Raw genomic sequence first — 26,630 nt, forward strand, 5'->3', positions numbered from 1 at the left:
GATAATAATACAAATAATATAATTTTGTATGACAAGTTACCCAATCCGAAATTATGGGTTTAGTTTACTCTGATCTTAATTCAATATCTTAGATTGACGAGTTTGACATCAAAAATCATTAGAAGATTAATTGCATACAATATAAAAATACTATGTAGGTAGATACTGTCCCTTAAGACACAGGCTTACCTAGTTTAACGGACAAGCAAAAACCATTGTAAATTCAACTGAGCTTTTGATAAAAAATAAATATTATTTCTTTCTAATGGTCCATCAACACCAAAGTCGTATCTTACATCATTATAACATAACATTTTTGGCTTAACAAGTATACTGTAGGTAAACATTTAAAAAAGTACGATAAGTTTGAGTAACATAAATAAATAACTTTTGTAGGATATCTATACTAAAAACAAAACGACTTTTGTCAGCGATTGTACAATGTGACAAAGATGGAAATGATGATAAGGAATCCCGACGTCACGATATTGGCGTTACTTCCATAGTTAGTCCTCAACCAGCTGTGTACGAAGTCGAAGTTCCGAGTTGACCACACTATTGAGGCGCCGATGTTTTCTCTGATGTCATTGATGGAAGCCCTTTCACCAGCGGTGAAAATGGCATCGTGTTGGGCAGCGAAAGCTTCGATCTGTTAAAAATTAATCATTATTATTATCAACATAATTTTTCTCCTCCTACCCTCATTTTTTTGTACGGCAAAACATCGTTTGCGGGGTCAGCTAAACATTTTATAACAAGTTAAGTCTCAATAGCTTCAAAGGAGCTGAACCCATCAGCACGTGGTTTGTACCCGCCCGTTGGACTATTGTCGTACCCACTCCCAATACAGACTTTTCCAACGAGTTGGAGGGGCATGGGAATATTGGTCATATTAAAAATATGTGAAATGTTATTTGAGAAATTAAAAAAAACAGAACAGTCTTAGAGACATCGGTAAAAATGTTAAACAATACAAATGTAATTTAATAAAAAAATAGCGTCCAATTGGTCTTTATAACACTTACTTTAACTAGATGTGCAGGTGTTGTCAGTCTTCTGGCCAAAGCGTTTAGTATGTTCGTTGTACCAGTCAACCCTTGAACTCTGTAAAAGAATTTGAAAAATACGTAAGTTAAAAAAAAAAACATATATTCAACCGAATATAAAACCTCCTTCTTTTAGAAGGCAATTAAAAAGTTTCAACTACAACTTCATTGCTATATTTAACACGATCGATGCGATACGAGGTCTACGTAGTCCCATAGTTGCTATATTTAACACGATCGATGCGATACGAGGTCTACATAGTCCCATAGTTGGTATATTTAACACGATCGATGCGATACGAGGTGTAAAGGTTAAAAATATTATAAACTTCACGATCGTACGAAGTGTAAAACTTCAATTTAGTTTAATATTGAAATTGTATGACGAAGCCAGGGTTCCGTGGTACCGCACTGAAAGAATAAGATTAAAGTTACGGGGTCAAAATTACACTGCGCCGCCAGAATGAAAGTTTCAATACTGGGACAGAAACGCCCTGTATTCTGCGTACCCTTCACAAATGTAGAGAGATAAATCAGTGCCACTGTGAAAATTTAGCACAAATATTAACAGTTTTAGTAGTAAATTTTTTTGTGATGTAGAGCTTGTTGAAGGAAGAAGCCTTATGTTCATCTGATGCCCTCAAGTGAATCCTAAACACCTTCGTAGGTCCTTCCTATTTGTGGTTTTCCTACTTCAAATGTGCCATCTTTTGTCATCAATAATTCTTTACTTGTATTTAACAGAGGTAAAGTTTGTAGTTTTAGGGGGTAATCTCTGTATGTACTGAACTGACTTTAAAGATTATTTTACCACTAGAAAGCCACGTAATTTATGAGTGTCAAAGGCTTTTATCCCTGTATTCTTAGTACGGGAACAACGAAGGTGAAACCGCGGAGCGTCTGCCAGTATTAACAATTGCTAAGCCTACCTAGGTTGTATGGCGGCGAAGTTTTGAACGACGAATTCCAAGCCCGCCTCCATGTTGGCCGGGCTGGCGTTGATGGTGGCGACGAGAATAGTATGCCTGTCCTGCTCTCGCACTTTTGAGTCTTCAGCGATAACTTGATTGAGGTAGCTGCAAGCAAATTAGTTTTGAAAAGGTTTGATTGAAAATTCATGTATCTCCCATGGATATATTATGTATGTGTTGTAAACCAAAAACTACTAGATCTAATTTCATTTTTATTGATGAAAAATCCTTTTACCAATGAAAATATACCGTTAAGTAATCTCCATGTTCTCGCCGAAACCGCGGAGTTCTGGTAGTAATTTTATAAAGAGTTAAGTTTTTATTTGTAATGATAAAAAATACTTGACTGATTTTAAAATTCTTTCACCATTCCTAACAGTGAGCCGAATATAGGTATATTCGGCTCACTGTTTAGCACGAATCTCTAAGTCCACCACAACTGGCCCAATGCGGATTGGCAGACTTCTCCCACGCAGAGAATTAGGATTTTTTTTTAGATAATATGCAATTTTCCTCGCGATGTTTTTCCTTCACCATTGGAGACATTTTTCATTATTTAATTTCTGAAAACGCACATAATTGAAAAGTTGGAGGTGCATGCCCTGGACTTCCTTGTTTGATGTTTCTGAATCGAAGACAGAGGTCATACATACTGGGCTATCACGACCATTAAAAAGCTAGAACTGCACCAAGTAACATAGCCTACATTTTAGCTCCATATTCCAACGGGAACGGTAACCACGGGCTACTTTTTAAATAATGGTACTCACAAGCTTCGCAGAGTATCGTTGGAAGTGCAACCCAGCGCGTTCAACAGAATGGACTGTTCGCTGGAGTCCTGACTGTTCAGGTATCTGTTCCACAAGAAGTCGAAGTTCTCCGCGCTGCCTCCGCGAAGACCAGAACAGAACACCGTCGTCTGAATGTCCGGGTTCAGACGCTGAGCTGATTGGAGAATAGTGAAAATAACGTGAGTGAACAAAAACTACTGTACCACCATGATACTTAGAATGCATAGCAAACCAGACACTATTACGCTAGTAACCACCCAAATGGTTACCAGATCCGTAACATAATGTTCCTTGTTGACGGTACAGTAAGCTGCATCCAATACTAAATGTACGGCACCTATTTTACGTACTACTGCACTCGTAGTAAGTAGTAATTTGCAAGCTCCTTAAGTAAGTAGCTTATTAGTGGTACGGTGGTTATAAGTAGAAGCTTCATTCCTGGCAGTGTAAGGGAACCTGTTGTTTATTGGCTCTTGGATTGTTATACAGGTGCTTCGTAGTCTTGACTGTTGGTTTTTTACTGAGTATACGTAACTATCGGTTTTTTACTGAGTAAACTTCGGGCAGTTTGCGCAGAAACCCTATTATCTTATTTGTCCTTCCCCTTGCTACCACAGAACAGCAAGACACCGCTTTCGATGGCTTTTTATACTTGGTGGATATCCATACTAAACAATACGCATCCATGTTTCTAATTTACACAGCAAAACTTTGAAAAGCGCTCTCAGAACGCATTACGGCTTTCCTTATGGTGTAAAGTGTCAGTTTTTTCTGTCGTCATCACACCATATAATGAAGTTAAAAATAAAAAACGAAAAATTTCATCTAAACTTACTGGGATTATTCCTTAACTCTTGTAACATCTCTTGCGACTGGTTCACACAGAGCTCGTTGCCGAGACGGCAGTTGAGATTCAGGATGATGTTCCTGTGGTAAGGAGTTACGTGTTCCTCATTCTCTTTCGCCAGGAAGCCGAGTCTTGCGTATGATGGTGCGGTGAGGTCGAGGATATACGCCTGTAGACATGGAAATCATATCACAATTCTCTTCTTTTTGACTAATAGGAAAATGAAATAACATTCATTTTTAATTGTTTCTGATTATTCAAATCTCTTATTCGTATTAATATAGCCGAAAGTAAATCATAACTTTATAAATTAGTAAGGACATCATGTCCTGAATTTATGTTCTCTTTTTGGATTTCGTTCCTCAAAATTACATGTTATGTACAAATACATTCACACTAGGAACAGACATCGAAAAACAAATTCCTGGCCACTCTACTGTTTTATTAAAAACTAATTCAATTGTTTTCACATTATTAGATCTTCCTCTTGGGTTTGTACACCCAAAAAAACAACGGTAGGCAATATTTGGATTGTAAAGTGAAAATCCTAGTTTTTAAAGCTTGTTGATCACAATCTTGTAAGCTGTTTCGAGCTGTTGCATGTATAGTTGAATACTCAGACTAATTCCTACCTGCTAGACGTTACTTTTCTACCAAAATATTTGATCAACGATCTAATGCGATTATAAAAACTGTCTCTATAGAATCCATGTTACATAGTTTTAGTCGGCTAAAAAGCTCCGTAAAAGTACCTTTTTGTGTAGTTGAATGGTGTAAAAACAAGTCAACAACTTCTACTTTAAAGTACTCGTATAACTAATTTAAACTCGTTTTCCTCAAAAATTACAGACAATTTTGTTAGTGAATTTGAGTGCGGTACTAGTCTTTATGTAATTTTTGACGGCCTCCGTGGCACAGGGGTATGCGCGGTGGATTTACAAAACGGAGGTCCTGGGTTCGATCCCCGGCTGGACAGATTAAGATTTTCTTAATTGGTCCAGGTCTAGCTGGTGAGAGGCTTCGGCCGTCGCTAGTTACCACCCTACCGACAAAGACGTACCGCCAAGCGATTTAGCGTTCCGGTACGATGTCGTGTAGAAACCGAAAAGAGGTGTGGATTTTCATCCTCCTCCTAACAAGTTAGCCCGCTTCCATTTTAGACTGCATCATCACTTACCATCAGGTGAGATTGTAGTCAAGGGCTAACTTGTAAAGAATAAAAAAAAAAACAAAAAAAAGTATTAATATCGTCGAAAGTAAATCGTAACCTTAAAAATTAGTAAGGACATCATGTCCTGAATTTACGTTCTCCTAAGAACGAATACATTCTCACTAGGAACAGAAATCGAAAAAGAAATTCCTGGCCACTCTACTGTTTTATTAAAAAATATTTCAATTAGTTTATTATTAGATCTTCCTCTTGAGTTTGTACATCCAAAAAAACAACGGTAGGAAATATTTGGATTGTAAAGTGAAACTCTTACTTTTAACTATTAACTTGATTGTTAGTCAGTTTTTAAAGCTTGTTTATTACAAGATAGTTTGTTCGAGCTGTTGCATGTATAGTTGTATACTCAGACTAATTACATAAGTACCTGCTAGACGTTACTTTCTATCAAAGTATATGATCAATGATCTAATGCAATTATAAAAACTGTCTCTATAGCATCGATGTTTCATAGTTGTAATCGTATTAGTCGGTTAAAGAGCTCCGTAAAAGTACCTTTTATGTAGCTTAATGGTGTAAAAAATAGTCAACAACTTCTATATTAGCATAGTATCGTCGTTATCAATCCATATACGGGTCACTGCTGAGCTCGAGTCTCCTCTCAGAATGAGAGGGGTTAGGCCAATAGTCCACCACGCTGGCCCAATGAGGATTGGTAGACTTCACACTTGCGGAGAATTAGGAAAATTCTCAGGTAGCAGGTTGTTTTTCCTTCACCGTTTGAGACACGCGATATTTAATTTCTATATAAATAATAGTATACCTAATCTAAACTCGTTTTCCTCATAAATTACAGATAATTTTGTTCGTGAATTTGTGTGCGGTACTAGTCTTTATGTAATTAGTCTGAGATGTTATACCTACCTTGAACAAGTTGTATGCTGGTGAACCACTGAGCACCGTGTCCAGGTAGGTGAAGGCGCTGTTGGCTGAACCCCAGGGGATGTAGTCTGTCTCGTTCACCAGATAGCGGGACACATCGAAGGCGTTGGAATAGCTCTGCAATACAATACAATACAAACACATATTACTATACAGAAACTCCTATTATTGAGCTGAAGGTGATTCGCTTCAAACTCAAAGCAGGAGGTCAAAGTCAGTCACTTAGCTTCGCGGCAATCCTTCGAAAAACACTATTTGATTTGAAGCTTCAAGGGTCTCTAGCGAAGAGTTGCCATGAAAACAAGCGTCTGGGGAATGGGGATATCATAAACCGCTAAAAATATAAAAACTATACTATATTTATTATATAAAAAAATAAATTATACTATATATATACTAAGATGGTTGAGGGTCTGGATTCTTGAAACCTGCTATCTCCCAAGGCCACCACGGTCTAAGCTCCACAGTTGGCTACGGTACTAACCTATTGTAGGGGCATGAGCTGACAAACTTTCAGCTTTTATAAAATGACAAAGGTCTGGCTGTTACTGTCTCCGTCTATAAGCGTTTCGTACAAATCCAAGGGACATCAAGGAAATTCAGTGAAACCTTTTGTCTAGAAAGTCCATAGTATTAATTCATATCTTAAAGTTATTTTTTCGATGCTGTTTACACTTTTTGTTTTATTAGCCAATAGCTAATCAATAGTCATTTTTAATATAATTCATATGATAACTTTCCCATTTCTGTTAATGCAGTTCCACCGTAGGCACTCAATATGAAAATATACTCCGATTGGTATTGTGCACTGAAGCGTTGCAAAACTTGTGCTGAATAAAAATCAGAAAACCGAGTTGCATTCAAAGTTGTTCGCACATATCCGCAACGTACGTGCCGCATTTTGCGCAATATCTTAATAATTGTTTGTTTATTATGTTTGAAAACTTAGAGATGTACAAAGGCCAAACATCATTCCTACCATTCTACCAAACCTTTCTACCATTTCCAGTTAAGTAGTGCGTAGATAGAAATTGAGATGAAAGCAATATAAATAAGTTGTTAAAAGGAGAAGAATAGCTTCATAGAGCTTAGATAGACGAAGCTGGGATAGATGGAGCATTTAATCCTACCAAATACATTTTCACGTAAGGCAAAGGCTTACTTGCACTGTTAAAAAATATAAGATCGCATGTAGAAATAAGTTTTTAACTCAACACGCCCTTACCTAACACTCTTTAACCCCATCATAATGTATTTACTTTGTGTGAATCCGTGTCCAAGTTCTCTACAAATCTGAACTACAGTCACAATGTATAAAAATGCCCAAGATCTTACAATCCGCTACCGCATAGGTTAACCACTGGTCCCACGGAGCAGTAAATTGTGAATTACGAATAACATACTCATAATTATGATTGTAACATGCGGCGTATACAGATCATGCATGCAGATGTGTGTTCAACTTGAGTTTAACTTTTTATATAAATTTCACTGGAACGTTCCAATTCGAAATCAGTAGTTAAATACTAGTTTATTCCAATCGCACTTCCAAGTTTGTGAATTTAATTTACTTGAGTAGGTACTGTTTCAGTATAACTAACTTGTAAGAAAATTTTGACATCTTCTGAGATTGTTCTGAGAGTAAAACGTATCGTTTGGATGACTAATTTTGTCGAGGACAATAGCAAAAGAATTTTATTATTCATTATTCAATCTTACTCTAACTGAGATAAGGAAGTGGGGAAAATCTTTACAATGGTGATTCATCGTATCGCACAAGTTTGACAAAGAGATCAGTGTAAATCCCGACTCAGAGATTAAAGAATTATGTTATTGGCACCGGTATCATAACAAAAAATATTAGTCATAGTTGTCTAGAGTTAGCTTCATTACATAATAAAAATAAGGTTGCCATGCTAGTCACACGACCTTCTTTCCGACTATGTACCTATAATTTAAAAAGTTATGAGTTGAGTCGAGTGTAAGTTAGCCTTAGTTAATAGATATTACAATGATATGTTTGACTGTATGTTTAGTAACTTAAAAACACGCATGTAATGTGTATATTTTGTTTTAAAAAAAATTATAAACCAAAAAAACAACACCACCTTCTGAAACAAAAGACTATAAGTATATTTTCAAGCATTTTTATGGTAACTTCAACTTAACACCGTGACATTAAGATCTTGACAGACAAACAACAAAGTAATCCTATACGGGTTCCGTCTTATATATTAAGGTACTGAACTCTAACATCCCGAATAAAGTGAACAGTTTGACTAAATGAACAGACCCATTTAAGTTAGTGTAATAAAGTCACTATACTGATTTCTTAGGTCTAATAAAATAAAACCACCCGACAGACCAAGTCCAACTTTCCTAATTGGTTATGATGACCTTACTTAGCTATGATGACCTCCGTAGTGCAATGGTATGCGCAGTGGATTTATAAGACGGAGGTCCTGGGTTCGATCCCCGGCTGGGCCGATTGAGGCTTTCTTAATTGTTCCTGGTCTGTCTGGTGTGAGGTTCGGCCGTAGCTAACCACCCTACCAACAAAGACGTACCGCTCTAGCATAGTCATGAAGAAACCAAAAGGGGGTGTGGATTTTCATCCTACTGATAAAAAGTTCCATCTTAGATTGCATCATCACTTACCAACACAAGAGCTAACTTGTAAGGAATAAAATAAAACTATAGTAAGACTATAGGTTGATAATAACATTTCAACCTCCTTAAAATATCTGGATTTACCTGGCTCTCAATCTAGCTCTAGCCTCTAGCTGTCTAACTCTGTCAAGCATTTTTTTTACTTTTAGCGAAATTAGTGGACATCAATAATAATTAATCCTACTAGTATTATAAACGCGAGAGTTTGTTGGACGCCGCAACTACTGGACCGAATTTTTCATTATGAGAAAAATTGGAATGGAAATTTCACTCTCGATTAACACATAGGCTACTTCTCATCCCGGAAAAGTCCATGGTTCCTGAGGGATTTGTGAAAAACTAAATTTCACGCGGACGAAGTCGCGTGCGACCGCTAGCTTTCAATATTAGAAACAATGTATAGAATGTTAGAGACGAGCTGCCATAGTAACAGGAGCAATATTAGCCGTCCAGTTTCAATAGGCGGCGGCCTTTGTCGCGGGCGGCGTATCAATCACGCCCGGCCACACACACTGGGGGCTATTCAGAAACTCCAATACCCGTGTCTAACCCTGACCTGAACTGTAACCCGGTAATTAAAGGGTATTTCGGGGAAACAAGTGCCACATTTTGTCAGGGTTATATGCCTATTTGTACTTCGCGTTCTTAAATGATAAGCAAAGCAAAAATTACTAACATTCGGCAGAAATATTAATTATGTAACATGTAACATTATATGCACATGTAATGGCGTAAAAGCAAATCGTACCTCGCAGAGTACATTAGGTTAGGTTAGGTTGGGGTATAACAGTTACCATCATTGCGATCTGTCGTCGTTACAAAGTTGCTTTAACATGATAACCCCAAGTTGTAAGCAAACAACGTGGTAAGTCTTATTCATCCACTTTTAAAAGAGAGTAAGCCTCTGACCTGGATAGTGTTTGGCGCCAACCCAAAACTCAATAGTTATTTCGCAATGTAACCAACCATTATAAGTGGAGTTTACTTCTTAATAGGTACTGTTAGTCCTAATGTTAATGGTTCGTGTTAATGTATTAGATTAAAGAAACTCACAGTTCTTCCGTTTCTGGCCATGTTGAAGACATCGTCGACGATTTGCGCGCGGTTCAGCAGGTGGATGATGTTGTGGGATGTGAACAGAACGTTGGCAAGCGCGCGCCAATTCTGGTTGTCATAATTCACTCTGTAGTAACCTGAGTAAAACAATTTAAGTGTTGAAATATTTTGTTTCTTGTTTCTGCTCCGTTTGTACTATTTTCGCTAGATGCAAGATACAAGGTGTTTGGAAGTCCTTACGTAATACCTAGACATAGCAGTGCCAATGTCGGCTGTATAAGATGATGATAATGCCTCAGTTTTAATACTGTAGCTGTTAATATCATAAGAATTAGGTCTTCTTCTTCTTAAGTAGAAGAAGAAGAAAAAGAATTAGGTATAAAATATTCTTATTTTATCCAAGTATGGAGAAATTATAGCGCAAAATTATAAGTAAGTCTTGCTTGCTTTTGCTGTTTCAATTTTTGTGAAATCTGCAGAACACAATTAGGCAACAGAGTTGTTTAGACGTGACACTTATGACATTATTAGTTCCAATAATTTTCCAATATGATCAGATATCAAGCGCAAAAGTGATGACTGTACCCATGTAATTTTACATACAATTACCTAATTTGACGTCACAATACAAACATCCAGACCCAAAACTAGAAACTAACATAGAGACATCTTTTTTTGGTCAGCAGTTGAAAAAACCAAAATACAAAATCGTAATGTACTTACTAGCCTGTTGTTTATTCACAATAAACCACGTAGCGTTTGAAAGCCCAGGGATGTCGACAGCGAGAGCAGGTCCAGTCGGCAGCACCCAGGCTTGAGGCTTGGTGTCGGAGAAGTCAGGGTCCGTTGACAGCACCCAGTTGACTGGCACGTGCCAGGTGGTAGATGACGACAGGGACGGGTTGGTGAGGAAACGTTGCTATGAGAAGAAAAAAATCACAATCATATTTTAGCCTCTCATCATTATCATATCAGCCGATGAACATCTATTGCAGGACAAAGTCCTTTCGCAGGGACTTCCAAACGATTCCTACTTCCAGCGAATACCTGCGACGTCAGTCCACCTGGTACTGAAGACTTTTCGGAATCCAGCTTGATCGGGAGGCTCGAGGAGGAGGAACTGAGCTGGTTCGTTTAGTTTATAGCACTCGCTAATAACGTGGTTTCTAGTGATAAAAGAATTTCAAAATCAAAATCGGTTATGTAGACCCAGGGAGTACCCCTACAACACCACAAACTTATTACATTTTTTATTTAAAAATCAGCCTCTTAACTCTCTGTTAACCTACTTTATTAGACGATTTTGGGTTACATAAGAATTTCTACTAGTTCACTCTACAAAAGCCAGTTAAAAGAACGTCATTCCAAAAAAAATATAAACTAAATTTAAAGATTTGTCTGTATATACCTGAGAAATAGATATAGACTCGGCAGTAGGAGCCGACCGCCTGACAGTCAGGACAGGGAAGCCTCCCTGCGTGGTCCATCTGGCCATGATGGTCGCCACTGACCACGGCAGATTGTGGTCAGATTCATCGAGAGCCTGCTGCAAATGGACGTATAACTCCGCAGGCACCACAGCCCTTCGCGAGCTATAACAAGAGTTTGATTATATGTATGTAGCACATTATAGTATAGCATAGTCAAATTAGCTGCTGCCTTCTAAACGAATGGACCAAATGATACGTTTGTTTGTCTTTGAAAGTTGATGTGCTCAAGATGGTACTCAGTTTCGAAACAAAGATATCGGCGTTTTTAAATGTCTTTATTCTTGCTTAATTCGTGTGTGTCAGGAGAGTAAGTGTCAGATTTTTTCATTTAGTTATGTTTTGAGAGACGTGATACCCAGTGGATATGATCTCTGCCTTCGATTCGGAGGGCGTATGTTCGAATACGGTCCGGGACATGTACCTACGTCATAACTTTTCAAATATGTTCATTTTAAGAAATTAAATATCACATGTCTCAAACGGTGAAGAAAAAACATCGTGAGGAAAACTGCACTCCAGAGAAGTTTCTTAATTCTCTGCGTGTCTGAAGTCTGTCAATCCGCATCTTCCCAGCGTGGTTGACTATTGGCCTAACCCCTCTTATTCTGAGAGGAGACTCGAGCTCAGCAGTGAGCCGAATATGAGTTGATGATGATGATGATGATGGGTATAACAATAGTCTAACGGTGCGGAGATTGACCATAAAAGTAATTGGCCTTGAGTCCAACATTTCAGAAAACATGAAGAATATACATACAAAACATGCCTCTTCAATTACATAAGATAAATAAAATACGATACGATACTTATACATCCATGACATTACGTAAGATATCAAATTTATCTTTTTTACCAAATCCCCAAAACGTACCAGCTCTACAATGTTTAGTATTTTACAACCCACACGAATGTATGCAAATTAAAATAAAAAAGGAAGAGTGTGTCGCCCGTAATAAACAACGCAGTGGAACTGAGCAACGTCATTGTATTGTACCAGTAGTAAACGAGACTCTGGATATAAGGCTGCGTACAAACGTTGATACTTTGCTACTAACAGTAACATGTAATGGATAGTTTCTTTTTTACCCGACTGCAAGAAGGGTTATGTTTTTCGCGCGTATCTTGTATGTATGTTTATATGTATTATGTATGTATGTATGTTTTTATGTATGTATGTAATATTCTTTATTACCTCATATCTTCCAAACCACTGAACGGATTTACGTAATTGGGATATCGTTAGATTTGTCTCAATAACCCAAGTGTTCTTAGATAGGTGAAACTAAAAAAAATAACAAGACGACTGTGAGAGGTCCCGACTGTTTTCTAATTCCTTTCTACACTTCTGGACTGAGCTTGTTTTTTTCTTCTCAGTTTTGTTTATACTTTATGCAGTCGGGATTTTTATTTGTTTAATTAATTTATTTATTTGTATTTGCTTTAGTTCTACTCTGTAGGGAAGGAAGGAACGACCCTTCAAGTTATGTTACGTTTCTTGTTAGGTTTGGACCTCAGGGCGACGCGGACGTTCTGGCTGTTAGGGTTTGTGGCGAATAATTTTATAATAATGACTGCTATTAGGATGTGTTCACTGTTCACTTCACTTGTATTTAGTAACAGCTTCTATTTGAGTGACCTGTTATACTAGTAGTTAGTAGTTTTTAAAAGATTAGGAAAACTTCACTTTGGTTTTAATTCATCTAAAATTATCTAAACATAAGAGAAATTATCTATAAGTCATATTATTTTATGATTACGAGTAATCATAAAAATAAATGAGAAGTATTTGCAGCTTGTTGTTCTAGTTTAGTTCCTACATAATATTATACTCTGAGTTTTTAGATGCAATTAAAACTCCACTGCGCCCTGTTTCTATAGTTATTAGTTCAATCAACAAAAACATAATCATAATATAATATCACAAATTAAGTTCATCTTGACGATTGGTTGTTTCCAATGATTTTTTTAATAATACAAATTTTAATGTAGATAATTATTGATGACGCCAACGTATTCTTCGAAAATGGACTGTATAGATTTATAATGTGATAAGGCAGGAATTGGACAAGAACCAGACGGGAATGATAAGGCACATACTTTTGATATCCACTCGCGTTTCCCGCCGACTTCGAGAAGACGACCGGCCACACCACAGGTTTATGAGACGTCACCATATATTATATGATTGCTCGGGCAATACAGCAATTAAGAAACCCCGAGACAAATGGAAAGTACAGTTTAGGCACACATTTACACCTTTATATAATGTTTACACTGAACGGATAGCTTATATCATCACCATCCCGAAATGCACTTCGCGTTCACACGTGGCAGTTCTCGATAGTACTTAACGGCTTATAGCATCACCGCGGTAGGTTTCGTACTGTCTGCGAGGCCATAATGTCCACGCAGTGTTGCTAGCCACAATATGGTGTGGCCAGTATATACTGTGCCTTATTTTAAGGTAAGGTTAGGGACTTCAGGTTTAATGGTTTAGGGAACAGGTAAGGAATATGAGGATATAAACGCTGGCGTAACCAATTATTCTATTAAAAAGTTTGGCTTACAGTTCTCCGTATTAGAAATAATACATCTACGTTTGTGCGACGCCTTAACATTTTCTCGCCTTTTATTTTTTTGCGGTCGCGGAAAAACTTGTGTTCTTTTTAAAAGATTCCAGACGGCACTCGTCTAAAGACGCTACGATGCTCTGAGTATGTAGAAAAGATGAAAATAAAATCTTTTTAAAAAGTTAACACATGGAAGGTGAAATTTTGAAATTGAAGATTTTGTTAATAACATTTTCACGTAGTGGATACCCAGATTACTTTCACTTAGCATCATGATTCATGTCTAAAGGTGTAATTTTCAATGACACATTCAGATTATTTTATATTATAAAATATTTAATGCATTGTAATAAAAACTGTCTATATATTATCGATATGGTATCGATGTTTCATAGTCGTAATCGTGTTAAAGACCTCGGTAAATATAAATTTTAGTTGAATGATGTAAAAATCTGGCAAAAACTTTAGTATAAGTTTTTTTTTGTTTTTATTATTTTTAGAACTTGACTACAATCTCACCTGATGGTAAGTGATGATGCAGTCTAAGATGGAAGTGGGCTAACTTGTTAGGAGGAGGATGAAAATCCGTACCCCTTTTCGGTTTCTAGACGACATCGTACCGGAACGCTAAATCACTTGGCGGTACGTTTTTGTCGGTAGGGTGGTAACTAGCCACGGCCGAAGCCTCTCACCAGCCAGACCTGGACCAATTAAGAAAATCTCAATCAATCCAGCCGGGGATCGAACCCACGACCTCCGTTTTGTAAATCCACCGCGCATACCACTGCGCCACGGAGGTCGTCCAAATACCGAATCTAAGCTCGTTTTCCTCAGAAAATGACAGAAAATTTTGTTTGTGAATTTGGGTACGATATCTACTGGTCGTTCTATAATTAGTCTGCAGTGGTAGGTGCATGGGCTGATAAAGTTTCAGACACATAATGAGGTATGTCTGGCCATCACAATCACACACACACATACAATGAAACTGCAATATAGAATCATGCGAACAGTGGTATCCTCATTGTGAATATCCAGGCAACTGGTACTAAACGATTTGCATCCACATTTCCAATTCGTACAGAAAAAGTGCCTTCATGGAATGGCAATGGACGAGACACCTAATTCAAAGAGCCGATGGACGTTTGGGTCCCCAATGTGCGGAAATTGCGACCCCTAACTAGAACAGTGTCAGTCGACCCCCACCAGGTAGACTGACGACATCATGCGAGTCGCAGGGATTTGCTAGATGCAGGCGGCTCAGGATCGTTATGATTGGAAGTCCCTACAAAAAGACGTCCATCGGCTGATACGATGATGATCATAACAAAAATTTGGCGTTAGTGATTCCTGACTCAAGGATTGAACATATTTAAGGCGAAAATTAATAATCATCTTCAAGATAAGTACGCTCCACTTTAGACCATAATTATTACTCCTTTCCATCAGGCATAATTGTAGTCAAGCGCGAGCCTATAATTCTTTAAAAAAAGCGAAATATAACAGTAAAAAAGTCTAACTTGTTCGCCAGATAGTAGATGAGACCTTGCTGGAACACGGGCGCTGTGAGGAAGTGCTGCATCATGCGAATGACGGACCCGGCTGTAAAGAAAAACACATCATCATCAACACATACGAATAAAAAAAAGAAGAAGAAATTCAGAAGAAGAAGTCTGTTTGTGATTTCTGAATAACTGTGTTAAAGTTGTTTACACGATATCAAAACATGATAACGTCTGTTTTTGTACGTCTGTCTGATATGTATGTTTTAATCGTTGAAATGATTTAACAGATTTTAATGAGACTTTTTATTCCAGTTTCAGCGTGATTTTAGTACTAAATTTCTCGTGAACAAAGTCGCGTGTATCAGCTAGTTGTTTGAAAAAACAATAATGTCCTTAAGTATTAAAAAGAGCCAGACTACCATATTATAAAAAAGGTAAATTTTGTGAGATGGTAGTGGGTAACAGATTACCTATAAAACACAAACTTTGTACTAGTTCAAACTAGAATCGGTTTGGTAGATATCTGGATCTACTATAAATACCAAACCGATTCTAAAAATTATTATATTAGCAATAGATAGCCACGTTATTTGCGAGGATCATCATCATCATCATCATCATCATCATCATCTCATCTCTCTGTCTACTATACTATAGATAGAGAGAACACTATACTATAGATAGAGAGAAAAATTCAAAACTCAATATATCATCGTCATATTTTTTGTATTTCAATATTCATTTTGAATTCATATTTTTTTTTCTAAAATAACCTAGTTTTAAACATCTCTTTTTACGCTTTATCATAACTTTATCACGATATCAAATTTTTGTCTATCGCATTCTTTGTAACGCAGTTTTTGATACAGTATCTTATCTAACTTGGATAACCACGACAAACGTATTTGAATCTTATCTCGATGTCTTAGATCTCAAGTTTAAATGATATTATTTTCCTGCTATAAAAGATCTTTACGTGTTGATATGGACAGTCATGCTTCTAATACATCTAATCTATACTACTATTATAAAGCTGAAGAATTTGTTTGTTTGTTTGATTGAAAGCGCTCTCAGGAACTCTCAGGATCTCATGAACTACTGGTCCGATTTGAAAAATTATTTCAGTGTTAAATAGCCCATTTATCGAGGAAGGCTATATATTATCCCCGTATTCCTACGGGAACGGGAACCACGCGAGTGGAACCTATATATAGCTATAAATGATATACGAAATACCCAATTTATTCGGTATTTGGTAAGATACTACACTACTAGTATCTTACCAAATACCAAAACTAAGCCTACTTAAAACAATTGAATTTTGTTTTTTTTTTAATTTCCAGTTGTAGCATACAAATACTTACATTTCTGATAAGCGACAGCGTTGAAGGTACTGATGATCTGCGATGGGGTGAACACGGGGTGGGTCATGGGGTTGATGGTGAGAACCGCGTCATTCTGTAACACGTTCTGGAGCAGCAGCACGTACTGGTCCATCATACGCCATTCAGGGAGGACCTGAAATTATCATAATGTTAATTAAAACGAACTTCCCAATTTTAAATATAACTGTAAAAAAAAATATTCACAAGTACAAAAATTAAGCAATTATGAATTTAATTCCAATGTCCTAAATAGCTCGACTTTCTAGAGGGCCGTAGTCAAATCGAAGACCTAGGATTTGTTCCACCTTAGACTACAGTCGTGCATTCCTAGCTCAAACTACTCACTTTGTTGGCGAATGGTCCTATACACTCTTTATTATTATATTGTTTAAATATTTTTCACAGGTTTTTTTATTTCATTTATTTGGGAAAACCGTTTTAAACCTATTCTTTGATCCATCGACGAACTTTTTTCTGTATGAAACAATAATGCTTTTCTGTAACCCTTTTAGAACGAATGGAATTTTGATGACTCAAATGAACAATAAGTTTTCATTAAATCCTACTAATATTATAAACGCGAAAGTTTGTTTGGATGTTTGTTTGTATGGATGTTTGAATGTCTTTAACGCCGCTACTACTGAAGCGATTTGGCTGAAATTTTAAATGGAAATACATTTTACTTTTTATTTCGAAAAAATCTATGGTTTCCCGAGATTTGCGAAAACTGATGATTTTGATGTTTGTTACTCTTTCACGCCTCGACTACTAAACCGAATTAGCTGAAATTTGGTATTAAGATATATTATAGCCTGGATTAACACATAGGCAATTCCCGAGGGATTTGTGCAAAACTAAATTCCACGGTGACGAAATCGCAGGCGTCCGCTAGTAAAAATATTTAAGACTTCTAATATTATTAATATATAAGTATTCCAATACTTTGGGGTTTAAACCTTATTATCTGTACCTAACCGTAAAAGCTAACCCTTGAATCAACGAGCCAATCATTCCAATGTCTGAATGAAATTGGAATGAAAATATTTCATTTTCTTTTTTTTTATTGGCTGATATCGAATTGAAGTCGGAAACATAACATTAAAATATATTCCGTCCTTCACATGATTCTGCATTTTGCAGAGGAATATAAATTCAAACATTTCGTTTCGCCATTTTGTTTTTGCCATTTGAATTGTAAAACTGTTACAGATAGATACGAATATAAAGATAAGGGATATGTATTTTGAATAATAAGTAAGTGTTTTTGGATTGACTCATAAATATTTAGTATTTGTTTCCCTAAATATCAATTGAGATTCAAAACGTCCGCAGTAATCAACCGCTCATGTATTTGAGGAGAAATAGAACGTATCCTTTTTAACTTGCTACGTAAAAAGATGAGTGTTATAAGTATGACGTACCTATGTATCTGTGTGTCTGTCTGTGGTCTCGTAGCTCGCCAACAGATTGACTGATATCATGATATGATGTTTAAATATTTATAGCTGACGCCGCGCGGTTCCACCCGCATGGTTCCCGTTCCCGTAGAAATGCGTGGATAATATATAGCCTATAGCCTTCCTCGATAAATGGGCTATCTAACACTGAAAAAATTTATCAAATCGGACCAGTAGTTCCTGAGATTAGCGCGTTCAAACAAACTCTTCAGCTTTATAATATTAGTATTGATAATTAATTGTTTTTATGTTTGGTAGCAGGTTGAGCTTACTTATCTATAATCGTTTAATTTGAATTTCGCAACAGAGTTTCGAAGTAGTAACTACTTCGAAAAACTACCCAAATGAAGTTAAACATAAATGAAGTTAAATGAGTAAGTTAATAGTATGAAGTAATGCTAGGCAATTCCGTGCTAATCGACAAGTTAGGGAATCGAACCCAGGAGCTCCTCAGATCCACAGCACTACCAACCGCGTCAGATAGGTTTTTTTTTTATTATTCTTTACAAGTTAGCCCTTGACTATCGCACCTGATGGTAAGTGATGATGCAGTCTAAGATGCAGGGCTAACTTGTTAGAATGAGGATGAAAATCCACACCCCTTTTGGTTTCTACACGACATAGTACTGGAACGCTAAATCGCTTGGTAGTACGTCTTTGTCAGCAGGGTGGTAACTATCTACGGCGGAACCTCCCACCAGCCAGACCTGAACCAATTAAGAAAATCTCAATCGGCCCAGCAGGGATCCAACCCAGGGCAACTGTTTTGAAAATCCACCGCGCATACCACTGCGGCGACAGCAACGGACGCCGTCAAAACCTTCTACAAAATATATACAACACTAGAAGCATACTTACAAAGTCAGTTCCATAGTTCTCAAAGAAGTTGGCGAACCCCTCGTTCAGCCAGGTGTAGGTCCAGGACACGGGGCTCACTTCGTTGCCGAACCACATATGCAGGTTCTCGTGGCAGATGATGCGCCCGACGTTCTGTTTCGTGGCGGTCGTTGTGACTCCTTCTTGTACTAGCAACGCCACTTCTCTATTGGAAAGAAATGAAAAATACTATATGTTTGACGGTAAGTAATTTTCAAGTATTCAGTCCAGAAAACTAAATTTTTTTGGCTTTTTTACTTTTGATTGGTTTGGTTAAGACAAATTTCATACCAATTAAGACAGCGAGAGTATAAAGACTATACTATAGATTGGAAATTCGCGTTTACGTTTACGCAATAGTAACAATAACAAACTGCGACTAGGCCCTAATTTGATATAAAATACTGCTCATCCAGTAAACAAATGGAAATTAAGGGAAATTAAGTGCATCAGTCCTGGGTTTTTGATTCATTGATTCACGCCCCCCGGCCCGCGTGGACTATCGGGAGTGTGACGAACGAAGTTGCTAAGCTATATAAGCGACGTTCTGAATTTGCTGATACCGTATTCTTTATATTTTGTACCATTACGTATGTATGTATTAACTTGTTCATATGTACCCTTGTATGTATCTACAACATAGTATCTTAGAGTATACGAAATATCTCATTATGTAGGGGCAATGTGGTAACGTTCTCTGAATTAATCTCGAGTGGGGGTTGCGGTCATAATGAAAAAGTCACGCCTTTTGTGACTCGGGCAAATGAGTCCCTCGGCTCTCTTGGCTCATTCACGCTAAATATGAGGGTAGAACGAGCGTAATGAGGATATTATATCATTATTATGTACAGCCTTCTCTTTAGTTACGTAGTATTAGTCGGTTAAGGTTTATTATGGACCTGAATTCTTGAGAATCCTGGGTCATTCGTGTATGATATAGGGGCGCATGTAGGGGCGGAGGGGCTTACCCCTCTCATTCTAAGGAGACTCGTGCTCAGAAATGAGCTGAATATGTGTAGATAATAAAAAAAAATCCTATTAGCCGAACCATTATTAAGGACTGGATATTTTTTTGCGCACTTCAGTCTGGCTGTCTGACGCGGAAATGTTGCAAGGATTCTCGCCACCATTTCACGTGGTCATAAGTTGGCTAAAGTTCTCAGTATAGTATTCTTTCTCAATAAAAAAGATGAAAAAAAAACTATAATTAACTATTAACGCCAAATTGTTCATATTTGCTCAGAAGATTTTTAATTATTTTTAATGGATCTAGGACTCAGACTGGGTACACCATTGTGCTTAGAGCACAAATGTCTATGTGGAAAAGAGGTAAGTAAATTTGGAATTCACGGGCCAAAGGAGTGGCGATAGGCTATTTCGGCATGGCTCTCTTAATGATATAATAAAAAGGGCTCTTTCCACCATAAATATTCCTGCGCTAATCGAGCCGTCATAAGTCGGAATGATGGCAAGAGACCTAATGGATTGACGCTGGAAATGGGACGGGCCCTAATGTGGGACTCTACATGCGTTGACACATTGGCACCGAGGAGACAGAATCAAGCGTAGCGCAGCAGAAAAAGCTGAAACCGGTAAGTGGCTCAAGTATGCCTCTCTGACTGAGAGTTACATATTTGCACCTTTTGCCGCGGAGATCTTTATGCCATGGAGTCGCAGTGCCAAAAAATTTCACCGAGTAATTTGATAAGTTAGCTTAACTTCCTTATTATATTCTTTCTCAATAAAAAACAATTAAATTAATTTTACCTACACCACTTTTGATGTGGGGTTCGAGTTTATTATAAGTTGGTACATTATTATAATGAACTCAATCCTTTACTAGCGTCATGTGAATAGATCCATGCTCACAAGATAAAATATTCTCACAAAGAACCTAAAGGGAAATGTTCAGTTTAACTTGTACTGTTTTAATATTCTATTGTTCTATTATAAACTTTGTCGAGCATTAATTAGGACTGAGATTCTGTTAACAGATTAGATAAATTAACAAAGATAACCAAGCTATTGTAGATAAGGTTCAAAATATTTTAATTATAAATTTATGTATTCATTTTTATTTAAACACTAATAGTTTGCACATGGTATTTAAAATATTGTCAAAATTGTATTGTGTAGATCCTTTCAAGGCAAATAAACTTAATCAGTAAGGATAAACCCAAACTGTGTGGTATAAATAATAAAATTAAAAAAAAGAAACAAAAAAGTAGATAGTTAGTTTTGCAAACTATTTGAATCAGTTTAGATAGTGATACGCTAGTGACTATAATGTAAATTCACGTATTTTACTTAATTCTCATACAAATGTACAAAGTGACAAACGAATAATACGTTAAGAATAATAACTGCTGATAGCAGGGAGAGGTGCTCGTTCTAAATAAATTGGTTTTAATCTTTATAGGCTTTTGTGTAAGGAACACCTCGTAAGAGCCGGCGCACACCTAGCGAGACAGAAAACAGATAAAGAGACTAATAAGAATCTTCGCAAATCAGAGTAAAAGAGGTTAAATCCTCTAAGTAGTTAAGAAAGTAATATTATTTTCTAAAACATGCTTGGAAATTTGAGCATTATTTTGACAATCTTCTTCGAGATTAATCGAATTTGCTGTATCTACTGGTCTAGCAGCGGTCGGCAAAAGTTGTAAGAAAATCCATATCCGTCGTGTTTAGCGGCCAAATAAATTACTATGTAAAATCTTAAAATATCTGTCGTGTCATTTAAAAATGGAACGATTTTCTACTCCGCAACATGGCGACCACAGAGGAAACTTATCAAAGGTTTAATTTAAATTTCGAACTGGCTTGCACATAGAAAGCTGTTTAGTGTAAAAAATACTTAGTCGCGTAAAAAGCTATTGTTATTAGTTGTTCATCAACTTCGTCAATAGTTTTAAAATAGTATTACACGTAAAATTATCCCGACCATCGACTTCCTATCAAAACTTTGAAATTCAGAATCACAAAGACACTAGTATACAACAAACTTCAACCTCGTTAGAATTATCTCAAACCAACTTAGTTTAATTTCCGCGCATTATTTGAGAAAAATACTATACAATTAGGCATTGATGGACTTACGTATATGTGAATTGGCTTCGCCTCGGCCCACATTCACACATTCGTCCATCAATGCCTCTCTTGCCGGCCGCTGCAGTAATCTACTCTTTTTTATACTTATTCGTAACTTAGTCTTCATACTTTTTTTTATAATTATCGTCAGAGTTGGCACGGAACTGCATAGCATTACATCGTGCTAACTGCCTCTAGGGTATTTCCCATTTCTTTTTCTCCTCTTTTTCCTTTTCTTTCTTTTTTATCATTATTTTCCGGAGCATTTGTGCATATTTCTGCCACTCGCCTTCGCTTGATAGCATACGCGCAAAAGTCTACGTGGCCATCTACCCCAGTGTTACCAGAGTGTCGCCCCTCTCTTGGTCTTCATACTGCGCACACACAACTACTTCCAGCGTGCGGTAAATTATAAAATGTATTAGTTTCTTTTAGGTATTTATTACTTTCAAATTTATTAAAGGTGCAAAAGCGATGATAACAAAAGTTTTCAAGTAACACTCGCCAGATATACGCCGCCCTTGCAAATTAATTTAGTCTCTTAACTAAGAATTCCGAGTCTCATCTTGTGTTCTTTGATTTAAATGATTCGATGTAATTAATTGTATCAAGTATAGTCCTTGATCAAATAACTGTTAAATACTGGTTCGTTCGGTGCTAATAAATTCCAGAAATAAATGGGTAATTGGATTATATACCTGCTTGGGTAATTTTTTTTGCATACTCTTTTTTGTGAAAACAATTTTGATTAATAAAACTTTGTCAAGAGTCTTGTTATTTTATACATGACTAACTTTTATTTTTATTTAATTTTTCATATTCATAGACTAAAACAAGTTTGTTTTAACATAATATTAAAATTACGTACCTATATAATATTATATATAGATTTAGAACTAAACACGTGAATGTGCGAATGTCTTCTTGATCACAGTAGTGTTTACGAATTTCCAAAAAAAATGTTTGCTTGTTAGGTACCTACTGTACGAGTTCGTAAGTTTTGCCAATAATAATGTAAGAGTCCAATGTCAAAAGTTTAGCTAGGGTTGACACCTCGAGGTTTTAAGCAAATTCTTGAAGTTCTCATAACTTCCTCAGGACTCTGACTAGGAAGCTCGTATTTTTTTTGGCATGTATTACTTCTCCATAACTCCTGGTTGACGGCTTTCTTTACCAGAAATCCCACGGGAACCTTGTACTTTGGGATGAAAGAAGCTGGTATGAAAAGAGATTTGTAGTGCATAAATCTCTTTTCATACCAGTCAAAGTTATATTTAAATCAGATCAACCGTTTCGGAGATTAGCTCGGAAATACAGACAGACAAGAATTTTAACATACCTGTATATAACAAGTCCCCAATTCTCCATGGCACCAGCAGCGAAATCTGGCACAGCCGCTTTGTCAAACTTGGGCAAAACATAGTCAAATTGAGTGTAATTCTCAAAAGCCAATAAGTTCTTCTGCCCAAATTCCAGCGCAAAAACTGCAGTGTCATTTAATTCTGGTCTGGTATAGACTCTGAAAGGCTTGGAAAAGATGGGGTTTTCATCGTTTTCGTTGGTAACGTGGTCAAAATCTGAGACCAGGTATGCCAGGAGATAAGTGGACTGCAGCACGGTGTCTTGAAACTCGTATTTTGTGAAGCCATCAACCTCAGGTCTGTAAAAATATTTTGTTTTAACTCCTGGTGTAAAAAAGTAGGGTAAAGTCTTTGTGACTATCTTTCATCATCAACATCATCATGTCAGCCGATGGACGTCCAATGCAGGACATAGGCCTTTTGTAGGGAGTGACAAACATCACGATACTGAGCTATCTGCATTCAGCGAATAACTGCGACTCGCTTGATGTCGTCAGTCCACCTGGTGGGGGGTTGACCAACACTGCGCTTTCTAGTGCGGGGTCGCCATTCCAGCACCTTGGGACACCATCGGCCATCGGCACTTCGAACTATGTGCCCCGCCCATTGCCACCTTTGCTTCGCAAAACTATCACTATGTTTATAAAGATTTAATTATAGTTTGTGATTTTCTTTTGACGTAGTTTTTGTTTGTGGAATTCTAGTTTCTAAGCTAATGGACCGTTTATGATGCGACTTTTTTGTTTGAAAGCTGATGTGGTACTAAGCTAAAGACGTTGACGATCGGATATGCAAACCTGATATTGGCGTTTTTACTATATGACTAGCAGACGCCTCGTGGTTTTACCCGCGTGGTTCCCGTTCCTGTAGGAATACGGGGCAAAACTATCAGTAGCTCTCGGGGATAGTGTAGTTTCTTAACAGTAAAAGAATTATACAAATCGATTCAGTAGTTCTTATTCAAAACATACAAACAAACAATCAAAACTTTTCTCATTATAATATTAGTATAGATGAATGATCTATGATATGATACGGTTATATGATGATCTACCTAAATTAATGAAGATTCAACTAATAGATCAATGGTTAAGCTGCATATCATCATCATCATCATCATCATCATCATTATCAGCCGATGGACGTCCACTGTTCGATATAATAGCCCTCTTGTATAGACTTCCAAACATCACGGTCACGAGCCGCCAGCATCCAGCGGCTCCCTGCAACCCACTTCATGTCCTCGGTCCATCTAGTGGGGGGTCGACTAACACTGCGCTTACCGGTGCGGGGTCGCAACGTCCATCGACTGCATATCCCTAGCTTAAAGCTAGCTAGTCTCAAAACTCCCTTAACGTATAAATATGAAAAAACTTACTTCGACAGATCATTTCTTAGAGGCATGTTATATCTGACAGTCTTATATTTAGGAGGGGCGTAGATGGTCGTCTTGAAAACAGCTTTGTACCGAGGCTCGTCATAACATGGGAAAGCTCGGCGAGCGAACGTGGGCTGCAGCTGTGAAGTTATTAATTTGCTGGAAGAAAAAAAAATATTAAAAACCATTTTAATTGCAACAATTTAAAAACAGAACACATAAGACGGAGAGCCCGTAAACCCCAGATCTTTGCCAGTTTATAAAAGTCTCTTAGTCTACTAAGTAAAAGTTGATCCCACAAAAGGTGTAAACTGTGTTGTGGTGTTCAACGCCCTCTATCAGAGATAACCGATAGTTCCACGTAAGACGTAAACATACATAGTTTTGTAAATTCAGTAAAATATTCTAAATCATCTCTCATTCATTGCTTATTAGAGGGCTTCGAAAAATCCTTTTAGCACATAGAGCAGTGGCAAGATTCAAGGACGCAGTTGGTACAGAAGCCGGTGACCGTCAAAAATGGAGGGCGACCCTCTTTTATAGGAAAAAACCCATGTTGTGCGCTGCCGGAAAATAGGGTTATATCATTATCACCCTATTTTAACAGCACCACGTGGTCGATGATGATATATATATTTTTAAATCAGTCCTACTATTTTAGACAACCACGTATCAGCTAATACCACTCGTAACACAACTGAGGTCGTAGTCATAAAAGGGAATTCCCATCCCTGGCCCAGGCCTACCCTAACCACCTGGCAATTTACCTAAGATCGTTGACCATACAGTCAGAGTTTTGTGATATTTTTTGAAGACCTAAGATTGGTTTGTTTGTCTGTTTTCTTGTGTGTTATGCTTGTTGGTAACAGACAAAAATAATACACAAAAAATAATACAGCTTCAAATTACTTCGCTGCTTTGGTCCACCGCCAAACATTTTGACCTAGTAGAGTGATAAAAAAATGTAATATATAGATACATACATACATACTTTTATTAAGCCAATTATTTAACAGAATCTTTATTTTTACATCATATTGTCATCTCCAGGTACTTTTATACGGGGGTATACCTGGGTTCTCTGGGCCAACGTTGTATGGGCCGGTGCTTAGTCAATTAAAGCATTTGCAAATAAATAATAAAAAAGGAACTTTGCAGTACTCACATCGTCCCTTCCCCCGGCCGTTCATACGTCGACACGTATATTCCGAACATATTCGTCGCATACGTTCCTGTGTACTCTATCTTCAAATTGTACGGTGACATGATATTCAAGGGAACACTTGCATTCACTGTCAGGAAATGTGTGTCATCCGTTGCCAGAGTGTATGTGATATTAATATTCTGATTAAAATCATCAGTCAGTTCGATATTTATAATGTCCATTGCCATAGCGTGTAAGACTATCACACTGGTGTTGACAGTTGGAAATATTCTAATAGCTACATCTCCCGTGAAATATTCCTCGTTGTCAGGATCTAGGAAAAGTCGGACGTCGTATAATGACGGGAAAGATGTTCCTGGTAGAACGTACGCCTCGTCTGGTATTGGTTCATTTTCAGTGCTTAGAGGTACGGTGAACGCCCAACCGGACGCGAGGAGACTCAGAAATATTAGGGAGAACATATCTGTAAGAGAAAAGAGAAAATGAGTTTTCATACAGTTTGGTGAGTTGTGACGCAGTTTATACCCTTGGTTTGAAAAACTAGTTCAAATATCAGTCCTTTTATACATTGTACATATTAAAGCTAATGGCGTAGGTTCGAATCCGGTTCGAGGCATGCACCTCCAACGTTTCAGTTAAGTGCATTTTAAAAAATTAAGTATCACGTGTTTCAAACGGTGAAGAAAGAACATCGTGAGATAACCTGCATACCTGAGAATTTTCTTTATTCTCTACGTGTGTGAAGTCTGCCAATCCGCAATCTGGTGAACTATTACTCTAACCGCACTCATACCGAGAAGGACTCGTGTTCAACAGTAAGCCGAATATTGGTTGTTAATGATTATTTGGTTTGTAGTACATAGTG

At 37.3% G+C, this 26,630-nt stretch overlaps 1 protein-coding gene across 1 annotated transcript; it reads right to left on the reverse strand.

Moving 5' to 3' along the window:
* Nucleotides 1–26,226, reverse strand: LOC112054476 (aminopeptidase N-like). Its single transcript, XM_052884638.1, has 15 exons — nt 25,766–26,226; nt 24,601–24,759; nt 23,201–23,521; nt 18,757–18,940; nt 16,421–16,574; nt 15,072–15,153; nt 10,900–11,083; nt 10,215–10,410; nt 9,489–9,628; nt 5,748–5,882; nt 3,644–3,824; nt 2,788–2,962; nt 1,976–2,122; nt 1,026–1,104; nt 1–649 (listed from the first exon to the last, which is right to left on the reverse strand). Exons 1-15 carry the CDS (start codon nt 26,224–26,226, stop codon nt 428–430), a joined length of 2,820 nt encoding a protein of 939 aa, XP_052740598.1. The 3' UTR covers nt 1–427.
* Between the last annotated feature and the right edge of the window lie 404 nt (nt 26,227–26,630).

This window comes from Bicyclus anynana, chromosome 12 (assembly GCF_947172395.1).
Source record: "Bicyclus anynana chromosome 12, ilBicAnyn1.1, whole genome shotgun sequence".
In the NCBI taxonomy this organism is placed as follows: Eukaryota; Metazoa; Arthropoda; class Insecta; order Lepidoptera; family Nymphalidae; genus Bicyclus; species Bicyclus anynana.